The 14,271-nt window shown below is 40.3% G+C and overlaps 1 protein-coding gene across 1 annotated transcript in view; it reads left to right on the top strand.

Moving 5' to 3' along the window:
• TTN (titin) overlaps positions 1–14,271 on the top strand; it is a 243,708-nt gene that overhangs the window by 226,595 nt on the left and 2,842 nt on the right. Inside the window, exons 239-254 of the mRNA XM_059820083.1 lie at positions 76–375; positions 477–782; positions 1,033–1,338; positions 1,439–1,720; positions 2,006–2,599; positions 2,701–2,988; positions 3,108–3,407; positions 3,863–4,165; positions 4,462–4,764; positions 4,883–5,467; positions 5,607–5,912; positions 6,005–6,304; positions 6,512–7,087; positions 7,184–7,489; positions 7,581–8,174; positions 8,296–14,243. Coding sequence (XP_059676066.1) covers positions 76–375; positions 477–782; positions 1,033–1,338; positions 1,439–1,720; positions 2,006–2,599; positions 2,701–2,988; positions 3,108–3,407; positions 3,863–4,165; positions 4,462–4,764; positions 4,883–5,467; positions 5,607–5,912; positions 6,005–6,304; positions 6,512–7,087; positions 7,184–7,489; positions 7,581–8,174; positions 8,296–14,243 — 11,597 coding nt within the window. The remainder of the gene's footprint in view (positions 1–75; positions 376–476; positions 783–1,032; positions 1,339–1,438; positions 1,721–2,005; positions 2,600–2,700; positions 2,989–3,107; positions 3,408–3,862; positions 4,166–4,461; positions 4,765–4,882; positions 5,468–5,606; positions 5,913–6,004; positions 6,305–6,511; positions 7,088–7,183; positions 7,490–7,580; positions 8,175–8,295; positions 14,244–14,271) is intronic.

The raw sequence follows: 14,271 nt of genomic DNA, 5'->3' as shown, positions 1-14,271 counted from the left end.
CCACATTCTTTCAAATAAGAGTGAGACGCTTTTCCTTAGCTGCTAATAACAATACTTGTTTTCTTCTCTACCCAGATTCACCAGGTCCATGTGCAGGCAAAATCACTGTTAGCAGAGTAACGGAAGAGAAATGTACTCTGGCATGGAACATTCCTGAGGAAGATGGAGGTGCACAAATCACTCACTATATCATAGAAAGGCGTGAAACCAGCAGGCTTCACTGGGTTATTGTTGAGGCTGAATGCCAGACTTTATCATGTGTGGTAACAAAACTTATTAAAAATAACGAATACATCTTCCGTGTGAGAGCTGTCAACAAATACGGACCAGGTGTTCCACTTGAAACAGAACCTGTGATTGCCAGGAATGCTTTCAGTGAGTGTTACTGCCTTCCATTCTGCATCAGAATTCAATATTTCTCATAGATAAACAATTTGTCAAATAATACTTTTTTTTTCACCTTTTAAAAAAAACAGCGATCCCAACACAGCCTGGTGCTCCTGAAGAAGTGAGTGTCGGCAAGGAACATATCATTATTCAATGGACAAAACCAGAATCAGATGGTGGCAGTGAGATTAAAGACTATCTTGTGGACAAACGTGAAAGGAAAAGTCTGCGCTGGACACGAGTGAACAGAGATTACACTGTTTATGATACCAGACTGAAAGTCACTGGTCTCATGGAAGGCAGCCAGTACCAGTTCCGTGTCACTGCAGTGAATGCTGCTGGGAACAGTGAGCCTAGTGAAGCTTCACAATACATGTTATGTAAAGAACCATCATGTAAGTTACTACATTTAAAACATATTTTAATATTTACTTATAATAATGGAGCATAAACCCACGTTGACACTTCAACTAAGATACCCCAAACCACATATGATCTCACTGACCTAGCTAGAATTAGAATAAACTTAAATGCAGTTATAGTTCATTTTAAATGCATCTCCTGGCATTAGCATGTTTAGAAATTGTTTTTAACTGTAAAATGTTTCCTGCACCAATGTGAAATGCATTTTCTTCTTTTTCAAAGATACTCCTGCACCACCTTCAGCTCCAAGAGTTGTGGATACCACTAAGCACAGTATAAGTTTAGCATGGTCAAAGCCCACATATGATGGTGGTGCTGACATCTTAGGTTATGTTCTCGAAATGAAAGAAGAAGGTGCTGAACAGTGGTATCGACCACATACAACTGCCACTCTGAGGAATGCAGAGTTCACCGTGACTAGTCTTAAAACAACCCAGAAATACCAATTCAGAGTTGCTGCTACAAATGTGAATGGTATGAGTGAATTTAGTGAATCATCAGCAGAAATAGAACCTGTGGAAAGAATAGGTAATTTGAAGACAATGTATATTTTAAGGAATAATTATATATTTTCCTTTAGAACGACTAAAAAATTAATTAATTCTATGTTTCTCACACCCTTCATCAGAAATGCCTGAGCTTGAGCTTGCTGATGATCTGAAGAAGACAGTTACAGTCAGAGCTGGTGGTTCCCTGCGCCTAATGGTCTCTGTATCTGGCAGACCTGCTCCTGTGATCACATGGAGCAAGCAGGGTGTTGACCTTGTAAGTCGAGCGATTATTGATACTACAGACAGCTACACTCTGCTTATTGTGGATAAAGTTAATCGGTACGATGCTGGAAAATACGTCATTGAGGCTGAAAATCAATCAGGAAAAAAATCTGCAACTATTTCTGTAAAAGTGTATGGTAAGTACTGCTACAATTGTATATGGGCATTACATCACTCATAGTGCACATTGCTCAGGAATAAGAAAGTAATTCATTTCCAAAGGAAGTCTGCAGTTTAAATAACATGAGAATGTTTGGGAAGTCAGAGAAACAATCTAATCCAAAGGAAAATACAGAGTTTCTAAAGCTGTGCTAGTTTATAAATCAAATCCCAGTGTTGTTTTTTTTTTATGCAGAAGCAGTCATTGACTGTAAAAGGAAAGGATCCAAAAGGAAAAAAACAACACTTTTTTTTTGTTTTAGATACACCTGGTCCACCAGCTGCAGTGAGAATTAAGGAAGTATCAAAAGATTCTGTGACACTTACTTGGGATATTCCAACCATTGACGGTGGAGCCCCAGTCAACAATTATATAATTGAGAAACGTGAAGCTTCCATGAGAGCTTACAAGACTGTCACTACCAAATGCAGCAAGACATTTTATAGAATTACTGGACTTCTAGAAGGAGCTTTGTATTATTTCAGAGTACTACCAGAAAATATTTACGGCATTGGTGAAGCTTGTGAAACATCAGATGCAGTATTAGTATCTGATGTCCCCATGGTACCACAAAAACTCGAAGTGATTGACACCACGAAATCAACTGTTACTCTTGCATGGGAGAAACCACCACATGATGGTGGCAGCAGATTGACTGGCTATGTTATCGAGGCCAGCAAAGCTGGAACAGAAAGATGGTTGAAGGTAGTGACACTGAAGCCTACCGTTTACGAGCATACAATTATCTCTCTCAATGAAGGTGAACAGTACTTGTTCAGGGTCAGAGCACAGAATCAGAAGGGCGTGTCAGAACCACGAGAGATTGTCACAGCAGTGACAGTACAAGACCAAAAAGGTAGGTATCTACTGTTAAAAGTAATAGGGTGCCGCTTACACCAAATAAATGTGATATTTATAAAACGGATATTTAAAATATCAATGATTTGCTTTCCTTAGTTCTACCAACAATTGACTTCACTGGAATACCTCAGAAGACAATTCACGTACCTGCTGGCAAGCCCATTGAGTTAGCTATTCCAATTGAAGGACGACCACCTCCAGCTGCATCTTGGTTCTTTGCTGGTTCTAAACTAAAAGAATCAGAACGCATCAAAATGGAGACTGTTGCCAAAATGGCTAAATTAACTGTGCGTGAGACCACCATACATGACACTGGAGAGTATACGCTTGAACTGAAGAACTCAACTGGAACAGTTACTGATACAATAAAGGTTATAATCCTTGGTAAGGATTTGTGAAAATAATTGTCCATGATCTTTCTCCATCTGAACTTTCTAACATCAGCAATATGATTCCTTTTCTCCACATTTTTTTTTTGTCTTTTAATTTTCTTTTTTTCCTAGACAAACCTGGACCACCTGTTGGACCTATCCGAATTGATGAAATTGATTCAAATTATGTAACCATCTCCTGGGACCCACCTGAGCTGGATGGTGGAGCTACCCTTAGCGGCTATGTGGTAGAACAGCGCGATGCTCACCGTCCTGGATGGCTGCCAGTTTCAGAGTCAGTAACCAGGACAATGTTTAAGTTCACCAGGCTTGTTGAAGGTGCAGAATACGTGTTCCGTGTGGCTGCTACAAACCGCTTTGGAATCGGATCTTACCTGCAGTCTGAAATTATAGAATGCAAGAGCAGAATCCGTAAGTCTGAATTTTTGCTTATTCTCTACCTTTAAAAATAAAAATATATATTTAAATGGGCTTCTATATCCACACATAGATAACATTTTTCTAGATGTTACTGCTTGTTTTCACCAAATAAAATGGTACATTATGGTGCACAGTAGTCTTGTTATATTTCCGGAGAAAAATGCCATCTATAAATCTATATAGGTATTATAGATGCACTACACAGAACCTAGATGGTAAACTTGGATTTTCTGCTCAGGTCTACCAGTAGCCTTAAAAATTGCTTTACCCCATTACAAAAACAGGAGTATTTCACTGACCTAGTTTGTAAAGTACTTTGATATCTACTGATAAAAAGAGTTTGATAGGATGTTGATACTACATTGTCATACACAATATGTTGCATATTACTAATGTGTAGAATCATGTGACATTTTCTTCACTAATGCTGTGTTATGTTTTTACAGGTATTCCTGGTCCTCCTGGCACTCCAGAAGTGTTTGACATCTCTCGAGATGGTATGACATTAACTTGGTATCCTCCAGAAGATGATGGTGACTCACAGATTACTGGTTATATTGTGGAACGCAAAGAAGTTAGAGCAGATAGATGGATCCGTGTAAATAAAGTTCCAGTCACTATGACTCGTTACCGTTCCACTGGGTTGGTTGAAGGATTAGAATATGAACACCGAGTCACAGCAATCAATGCCAGAGGCACTGGGAAACCCAGCCGTCCTTCTAAGCCTGCTGTCGCCAGGGATCCAATTGGTAAGTAATTTCCTACATAGATTAAACACATTATGGTAGAAGGGAATGATACTAGTAAAATTTACTCTTTTTTCTAATCTGGAAATTTATCTGGGTGTATTAACAAATGAGATTCTGACTGGAGAAAACATTAGTGAATATATTAGAGAAAATACTAGTGAAAAGCTTTCATTCTAAGTTTTTCTGTATAAATCCTGTAGACTTAATAGAGATCATACGTTGCAAGTTAGCATTTGTTACATCTTTTAAATATTCGTAAAAAAGATCCCACCCCCTCATCTGACCTTGTCTTCCAGCTCCTCCAGGTAAACCTCAGAACCCAAGAGTCACTGATACTACAAGAACATCTGTCTCCCTGGCTTGGAGTCCACCAGAAGATGAAGGTGGTTCTAAAGTTACTGGCTACTTAATTGAGATGCAGAAGGTTGATCAATTTGAATGGACCAAATGCAATACCACGCCAACTAAGATTCGTGAATACACCTTGACACATCTCCCCCAGGGCGCAGAGTACAGATTCCGTGTGCTAGCTTGTAATGCTGGTGGGCCAGGAGAACCTGCTGAAGTGCCAGGAACAGTCAAAATCACAGAAATGCTTGGTAAGACACTTCAAGTCTTAACTCTCATTGAAAGTTGTCCTAAAAAAGTATTTGCCTAAAGCAGGTATGATGTTATCTGTAAAACAGACATAGCTTGATATGTTAATTTTGTTTACAGAATATCCTGACTATGAACTTGATGAAAAATACCAGGAAGGTCTCATGGTGAGACAAGGAGGAGTTATCAGGCTTACAATACCCATTAAGGGTAAGCCCATCCCAATATGCAAATGGACGAAAGAAGGTCATGACATCAGCAAGAGGGCCATGATTGCGACTTCTGACACTCACACAGAACTTGTGATCAAAGATGCAGAAAGAGAAGATTCAGGCACCTATGATTTGGCACTTGAAAACAAGTGTGGCAAAAAAGCCGTGTATATTAAAGTCAGAGTGATTGGCATTCCAAATCCACCAGAAGGGCCACTTGAGTATGATGATATACAAGCTCGTTCTGTCAGAGTAAGCTGGAGACCTCCTACAGATGACGGTGGTGCAGATATCCTAGGTTATATTGTTGAGAGACGAGAAGTACCGAAGACTGCCTGGTACACTGTTGACTCTAGAGTGAAAGGGACATCACTAGTGGTGAAAGGGCTCAAAGAAAATGTGGAATATCACTTCCGTGTTTCTGCTGAAAACCATTTCGGTATTAGCAAATCTCTCAAATCTGAAGAACCAGCAGTACCAAAGACACCTCTAAGTAAGTCCCCTTTTAGATTTTTTAAAAAAAATAATTTTAATTACTACATTATGGTTCTAAAAGTGCAATAGTATATGCAAATGTTTTAATGCTACGTCACTATTATTTCTATTATTTTTGTTATTATAATTATTAACAGATCCTCCAGAACCTCCAAACAACCCACCTGAAGTGCTTGATGTTACAAAGAGTTCTGTCAACTTGTCCTGGTCCAGACCTAAAGATGACGGTGGTTCTCGTGTAACTGGCTACTACATTGAACGTAAAGAGACATCTACAGAAAAATGGGTCCGGCATAATAAGACACAGATTACCACTACAATGTACACAGTCACAGGACTTGTTCCAGATGCTGAATATCAATTCCGTATCATTGCTCAAAATGACATTGGTGAAAGTGAAGCAAGTCCTGCTTCTGAACCAGTTGTATGCAAGGATCCATTTGGTAAGAAAATGTTTGCATTAACAGATCTTCTGAAGAGCAACTTATTGGCATTTAGAGAGAAATTTATTTTCTGTATCTATTTCAATTTTCAGACAAACCAAGCCAACCTGGAGAAATTGAGATCACTTCTATATTTAAGGACAGCATTACGTTAGAATGGGAACGACCTGAAAGCGATGGTGGCAAAGAAATCCTTGGCTATTGGGTTGAATATCGCCAGTCTGGAGAAAGCACCTGGAAAAAATGCAATAAAGAACGCATCAAGGACAGGCAGTTTACCGCAGGAGGTTTACTAGAGGCTACAGAATACGAGTTCCGTGTTTTTGCAGAAAATCAGACTGGCCTCAGCAGACCTCGAAGGACTGCTATGGCAGTGAAAACTAAATTAACATGTAAGCAAAAATATACTGTCATATTTGCTGTGATATTATTGTGATTTGTTGTGTCATAAACTACAGTGCTGCACTTAACATGCTGCCTATTTGTTTTACATGTTATTTGCCAACATGACTGTCCTAAAGCACAGTCTTTCAAGTAATACAGTAATAGAGGAAAATTTCATAGTAATCTTCATTATTTTTGAATTTTCTTTGTCACAGCTGGAGAAGCACCTGCCATAAAAAAAGAAATGCAGGATGTTACAACTAAACTGGGTGAAGCAGCTCAGCTGACATGCCAGATTGTTGGGAGACCTTTGCCTGATATTAAATGGTACCGCTTTGGCAAAGAACTGGTGCAAAGCCGAAAATACAAGATGTCGTCTGATGGACGCAACCATGCACTGACAGTAATAACAGATGAACAGGAGGATGAAGGTCTCTACACTTGTATGGCTACCAATGATGTCGGAGAAATTGAAACTAGTGGCAAGCTGTTATTACAGGCTCCTCCTCAGTTCCATCCTGGCTTCCCATTGAAAGAGAAATACTATGCAGGTGCAGGTGGCACCCTCCGCCTTCACATTGTGTATATTGGCCGACCAGTACCAGCAATAACTTGGTTCCACGGCAACAAACCTTTGAGAGGATCTGAAACAGTTACTATTGAGAACACAGAGCATTATACTCATCTTGCTATTAAGAACGTCCAGCACAAGACTCATGCTGGGAAGTACAAAGTGCAACTCAGTAACACATTTGGAACAGTTGACACTGTACTTAATGTGGAAATACAAGGTACTTAATTTTATTTATTTTCACTATTTTTGTGGAATATTTTCTCAAATATTTACCGGCAAAAGAACTAAAAATATCGTGCTTTTTCTTTTACAGATAAGCCTGATAAACCAGTAGGACCAATTATTATAGAGTCTATACTGAAGAATTCTGTGGTCATAAGCTGGAAACCTCCAGAGGATGATGGAGGTGCTATGATAACCAATTACATCATAGAGAAATGTGAAGCCAAGGAAGGAGCAGAATGGCAACTTGTATCTTCAAGCATTTCAGGCACAACCTGTAGGATTGTTAACCTAACTGAAAATGCAGGCTATTATTTCCGTGTTTCTGCTCAGAATACATATGGCATTAGTGAAGCACTGGAGGTTTCATCAGTTGTTGTTATGAAGCCTCCATTTGGTAAGTGGATGCCAAAATACCAATTTCTGTACGCCCCTGTAATTATTAAGGCAAGCTCACTTCAGTTTTTGAACCTTTTTATTCTTTACAGAAAAACCAGGACAACCTGGTCAGCCAGTAGCAAGTGCTGTCACAAAGGATTCTTGTGTTGTCTCATGGAAGCCACCTGCAAGTGATGGCGGTGCAAAGATTAGAACTTATTATCTGGAGAAGCGTGAGAAAAAACAAAACAAGTGGATTTCTGTAACAACAGATGAAATTCGTGAAACTGTCTATTCTGTGAAAGATCTTATTGAAGGTCTTGAATACGAGTTCCGTGTAAAATGTGAAAATCTTGGTGGTGAAAGCGAGTGGAGTGAGATATCACAACCAGTCATTCCAAAATCTGATGTACCAATTCAAGCTCCACATTTCAAGGAAGAACTAAGGAATCTGAATGTGAAATTTCAAGCTAATGCCACATTTGTCTGTAAAGTCACCGGTCATCCTAAACCAGTTGTCAAGTGGTACAGACAGGGCAAAGAAATCATGCCAGATGGTGAAAAGATCAAGATACAGGAATTCAAGGGTGGATATCATCAGCTGGTCATCACAAATGTAACAGATGATGATGCCACAGTATATCAAGTTAGAGCTACCAACCAAGGAGGATCTGTGTCTGGCACTGCCTCTTTGGACGTTGAAGGTGAATGAAGGGTCTTGATTCCTAAGACAAATTCTTTTCAAACTTTGAATATTTAGATGATTGGTGCTCTTCTCATGTGCTTTTAGTCATGTGTTGTTTTTTCTTCCTCTTTCTATTCCAGTTCCTGCAAAGATTCACTTGCCCAAAAACCTGGAAGGCATGGGAGCTGTTCATGCCCTCCGAGGGGAAGTAGTGAGCATCAAGATTCCGTTTAGTGGCAAGCCTCATCCTGTGATCACATGGCAGAAGGGACAAGACCTAATCGATACTAACGGACACTATCAAGTCATTGTTACGCGATCATTCACATCTCTTGTTTTCCCAAATGGTGTTGACAGAAAAGATGCAGGTTTTTACATTGTTTGTGCCAAAAACAGATTTGGAATTGATCAAAAAACAGTTGAATTAGATGTGGCTGATGTGCCTGATCCACCAAGAGGTCTGAAGGTAACAGATGTTTCAAGGGATTCTGTCAACTTAACCTGGAATGAACCAGCTACTGATGGTGGAAGCAGAATCATAAACTACATTATTGAGAAACGTGCTACAACAGCAGAGCGATGGATTCGTGTTGCACAAGCTCGTGATACACGATACACAGTGGTGAACCTATTTGGCAAAACCACCTACCAGTTCCGTGTAATTGCAGAAAACAAGTTTGGCCAAAGCCAGCCTTCTGAACCTACTGATCCAATTATAACAAAGGAAGATAAGACCAGAGTAATGAACTACGATGAAGAAGTTGATGAGACCAGAGAAGTCACCACAGTTAAAGCAGCTCACTATTCTACAAAGGAACTCTATGACAAATATATGATTGCAGAAGAGCTTGGACGTGGGCAGTTTGGCATTGCACACCGCTGTGTTGAGGCAGTTTCAAAAAAGACTTACCTGGCCAAGTTTGTCAAAGTAAAGGGTGCTGACCAAGTTTTGGTAAAGAAAGAGATTTCCATTCTGAACATTGCTAGGCACCAAAATATCCTGTATCTTCATGAATCATTTGAGAGCCTAGAAGAATTGGTCATGATCTTTGAATTCATTTCTGGAGTTGACATCTTTGAAAGAATCAGTACAGCTTCATTTGAACTAAATGAAAGAGAAATAGTAAGTTACGTACGCCAGGTCTGCGATGCATTAGAATTTTTACATCGTCACAGCATCGGACATTTTGATATTAAACCAGACAATATTATTTACTTCACAAGAAGAAGCTCTGTAGTTAAAATTGTTGAATTTGGTCAAGCCAGACAACTGAAGCCTGGAGACAGCTTTAGACTCCAGTTCACGTCTCCTGAATATTATGCACCTGAAGTACATCATCATGACTTAGTTAGCACAGCTACTGACATGTGGTCAGTTGGTGCTCTAACATATATACTTCTCAGTGGCATTAATCCTTTCATTGCTGAAACAAACCAACAAGTTATTGAAAATATTCTAAATGCTGAATACAACTTTGATGATGAAGCATTCAAAGACATAAGCATTGAGGCCATGGACTTCATTGATCGCCTACTAGTAAAGGAAAGAAAAGCTCGAATGACAGCTGCTGAAGCGCTTAATCATGTGTGGCTAAAACAGCAGACAGAAAAGACCAGCACTAAAGTCATCAAGACCTTGAGGCACAGGCGTTACTACCAAACTCTAGTAAAGAAGGAGTGGAACACAGTTGTGTCAGTAGCCCGCATTTCCTGTGGAGGCGCGATTAGATCTCAGAAAGGCGTAACGGTGGCTAAAGTTAAAGTTGCACCAATAGACATAGGTCCCATTGCTGGGCAGATAAAGCATGCTGTTACAGAAGAAGGAGGGCATGCCAAATATGTATGTAGGATTGAAAACTATGATCAGTCCACACAAGTCACATGGTACTTTGGTATGAGGCAATTAGAAAGCAATGAGAAATATGAAATCAAATACGAAGAAGGTGTGACAACCATGTATGTCAAAGATGTTTCTAAATCCGATGATGGTACCTACAGATGCAAGGTAGTAAATGACTATGGTGAAGACAGCTCTTATGCAGAACTTTTTGTTAAAGGTGTGAGAGAAATTTCTGAGCACTACAGATGTAGAACTGTTAGGAAAGTGAAACGACGGGTTGATACCATGAGACTATTAGAGCGTCCACCAGAATTTACTCTGCCTTTGTATAACCGTACTGCATACGTTGGAGAAAATGTCAGGTTCGGAGTAACTATAACAGTTCACCCAGAACCTCGCTTAACATGGTTCAAATCAGGCCAGAAAATCAAACCTGGTGATGATGATAAGAAGTACACTTTCGAATCAGACAAGGGTCTTTATCAACTCGTCATCAATAATGTCACTGAAGAGGACGATGCTGAATACAGTATTGTGGCACGCAATAAATATGGTGAAGACAGCTGCAAAGCTAAGCTGACTGTGATTCCGCATCCACCTCCAGCAGATGCCACTCTAAGGCCAATGTTTAAAAGACTGCTGGCAAACGCTGAATGTCAAGAAGGCCAAAACGTCAGTTTTGAGATCAGGGTATCTGGTGTACCAAAACCAACACTGAAGTGGGAGAAAGATGGTCAACCTCTATCCTTTGGTCCTAACTTTGATATAATTCATGAAGGTTTAGATTACTATGCTTTGCATATCAGAGACACTTTACCAGAAGACAGTGGTTATTACAGAGTTACTGCTACAAACAGTGCTGGATCTACAAGCTGTCAGGCTTATCTAAAAGTTGAACGTTTGAAATATGTCAAGCGCGAGTACAAGACTGAAGAAGAGCGGGAGAAGCATGTACAGAGACAAATTGACAAGACTTTACGAATGGCAGAAATCCTTTCTGGGGTTGAAGCTGTTCCACTGACACAAACTGCACAAGAGGCTCTCAGAGAAGCTGCCATCTTATATAAACCAGCTGTTAGCACTAAGACCGTCAAAGGTGAATATGAAATTAAGAAAGAAGAAAAGAAGGAAGAAAGAAGACTTCGTATGCCGTATGAGGTCCCAGAGCCTCGCAAACATGTGCGCGCTACTCTTGAGGAAGATCAGAACATTAAACACTTCGTGCCTCTGTCAGACATGAAGTGGTACAAGAGGCTGCGAGACCAGTATGAAATGCCAGGAAAACTTGAGAGAACTGTTCAGAAACGCCAGAAACGCATTCGTCTTTCCAGGTGGGAGCAATTCTACGTGATGCCACTGCCACGCATTTCTGATCAGTATAAGCCTAAATGGCGCATACCAAAGCTAACACAAGATGATCTTGAAATTGTGAGACCAGCACGTCGGCATACCCCATCTCCAGACTATGAATATTACTATAGACCAAGAAGGCGATCGCTTGGTGACTTGTCTGATGAGGAATTACTCCTGCCTATTGATGACTATTTAGCCATGAAGAGAACTGAAGAGGAAAGACTGCGCCTTGAAGAAGAGCTGGAGTTAGGCTTTTCTGCTTCCCCACCAAGTAGAAGCCCCCCACGCTTTGAACTGTCTGCCCTTCGGTATTCTACTGCAGGAGCACAGGTCAGTTCAGAGGAAGAAAGAAAAAGAGAGCTGAGGTATTCAACCTATCACATCCCAACTAAAGCTGAGACCAGTGCAAGCTATGCAGAGCTTCGTCAACGCCATGACAGGGCTACCTACAGACCACCTAAACAAAAGCAAAGAATAATGGACGAAAGAGAGGATGAAGAATTGCTCCGTCCTGTGGGCACTGCTCAACGACTCTCTGAATACAGGAGTGAACTCGAATACATGGCAGAGGAGGAAAAGAGTAGACTCAGGAGAAGGAGGGAAAGAGAAATAACTGAGATCACATCAGAAGAAGAAGAAGAAATAGAAATGGTGCAACACGTTCACAGGGAATATTCACCTCCCTCTAGATTACTAGGGAGAAGAAGATCTCTTTCTCCAACTTACATTGAGTTGATGCGTCCTGTATCTGAATTAATTCGACCACGATCACGGCCTCCTGAAGAAAGTGAGAGAAGATCCCCAACACCAGAGAGAACTCGACCACGCTCACCTAGCCCAGTTTCTAGTGAAAGATCACTCTCTCGGTTTGAGAGGATGGCAAGATTTGATATATTTTCCAGATATGAGTCCATGAAATCTGCTTTGAAAACTCAGAAAACTATGGAAAGGAAATATGAAGTTCTGACTCAGCAGCCTTTCACCCTTGACCATGCTCCTCGCATTACCCTGAGAATGCGCTCACACCGAGTACCATGTGGCCATAATACCAGGTTCATTTTAAATGTTCAGTCAAAACCAACTGCTGAAGTGAAGTGGTACCATAATGGTATTGAGCTCCAGGAGAGCAGTAAGATACATTTTACTAATACGAGCGGAGTATTAACTCTGGAGATTCTCGACTGCCACATTGATGACAGTGGAACATACCGGGCTGTATGCACAAACTACAAAGGGGAATGCTCTGATTATGCAACACTAGATGTTACTGGAGGAGATTACACTACATACTCTTCCCAGCGGAAAGATGAAGAAGTACCAAGGTCAATTTTACCTGACTTGACAAAAACAGAGGCATATGCAGTCTCCTCATTTAAGAAAGCATCTGCTACAGAAGCAAGTTCCTCAGTAAGAGAGGTCAAATCAGAAATGTCAGCAACAAGAGAATCACTATTATCATATGAACACTATGCTTCTTCTGAAGAAAAAATCACTGCAGCTGAAGAAAAATCATTGGAAGAAAGGACTGTACACAAGGCATTTAAAAGCACTCTACCAGCAACAATCCTTACAAAACCACGGTCAATCACAGTTTCTGAAGGGGAGACTGCAAGATTTTCCTGTGATGTTGATGGTGAACCAGCACCAACAATAACATGGTTCCGTGCAGGTCAACCCATTGTTTCTTCGAGGCGCTTCCAAGTAACACGAACACAGTACAAGTCTACCTTTGAAATTTCTTTGGTCCAGATGTCAGATGAAGGAAGTTACACTGTTGTGGTGGAAAACTCTGAAGGAAGACAGGAAGCGCATTTTACTTTGACCATTCAAAGAACAAAAATTCCTGAAAAAACAATTACATCACCACCAACAATCAAATCTCCTGAGCCTCGTGTAAAGTCTCCAGAGCCAGTTAAGTCTCCTAAACGAGTGAAATCTCCTGAACCCATCAGCGGCCCCCCAAAAGCAAAGTCACCACCTGGAGACAAAACAGTACCAGCAGAGAAAGTACAATTACCAACTCCTTCTCCACCAAAGATAAAACAGCATCTGAAAGCAGAAACTCTTGGAGATAAGGTAAAGTTATCCTGTGCAGTTGAAAGCAGTGTTTTAAGCGTCAGAGAAGTGGCTTGGTATAAGGATGGCAAAAAACTGAAAGACGACCATCATTTCAAGTTTCATTATGCAGCAGATGGCACCTATGAGCTCAAAATCCATGAGCTCATGGAATCTGATAAAGGAGAATACACCTGTGAAATTATTGGGGAAGGAGGTGTTTCAAAAAGTAACTTCCAGTTTACTGGCCAAGTATTTAAAAATATCCATTCCCAGGTAAGAGGTGTATCTGAAACTCATAAATCAGTTCAGAAAGAAGATGAGGTGCTTACAGTTTCTACCCAGAAGAAATCAGCAATGGCAACTGAAGAAAAAGCAGCAGTTGAAGAAGTCATTAGTAAGTCAATTGTTACTGAAGACATCAAACAATTGAAAGCAGAAATTAAAACTTCTTCAACTAAAATGACAGTGTCCGAAGGGCAGAAAGTGACGTTGAAAGCCAACATTCCTGGTGCCTCTGAAGTAAAATGGGTGCTGAATGGAATGGAGCTGAGAAATTCAGATGATTACAGATACGGTGTTTCTGGAAGTGATCACACACTAACTATCAAAAAGGCCAGTAATAAAGATGAAGGTATACTCACCTGTGAGGGTAAAACTGATGAAGGCATTATTAAATGCCAGTATGTTCTGACCTTTTCTAAAGAACGCTCCAAAGAACCAGCATTTATCATGCAGCCTAAGTCTCAAAATGTCAATGAAGGACAAGATGTATTGTTCACCTGTGAAGTTTCTGGGGATCCTTCTCCTGAAATTGAGTGGTTTAAGAATAATCAACCTGTAAGTATTTATTTAATATATCTACTTG

Source organism: Gavia stellata, chromosome 8 (genome assembly GCF_030936135.1).
Source record: "Gavia stellata isolate bGavSte3 chromosome 8, bGavSte3.hap2, whole genome shotgun sequence".
Lineage (NCBI taxonomy): Eukaryota > Metazoa > Chordata > Aves > Gaviiformes > Gaviidae > Gavia > Gavia stellata.
The sequence above is the reverse complement of the archived record's forward strand: the minus strand, read 5'-3'. Positions and strand labels throughout refer to the sequence as shown.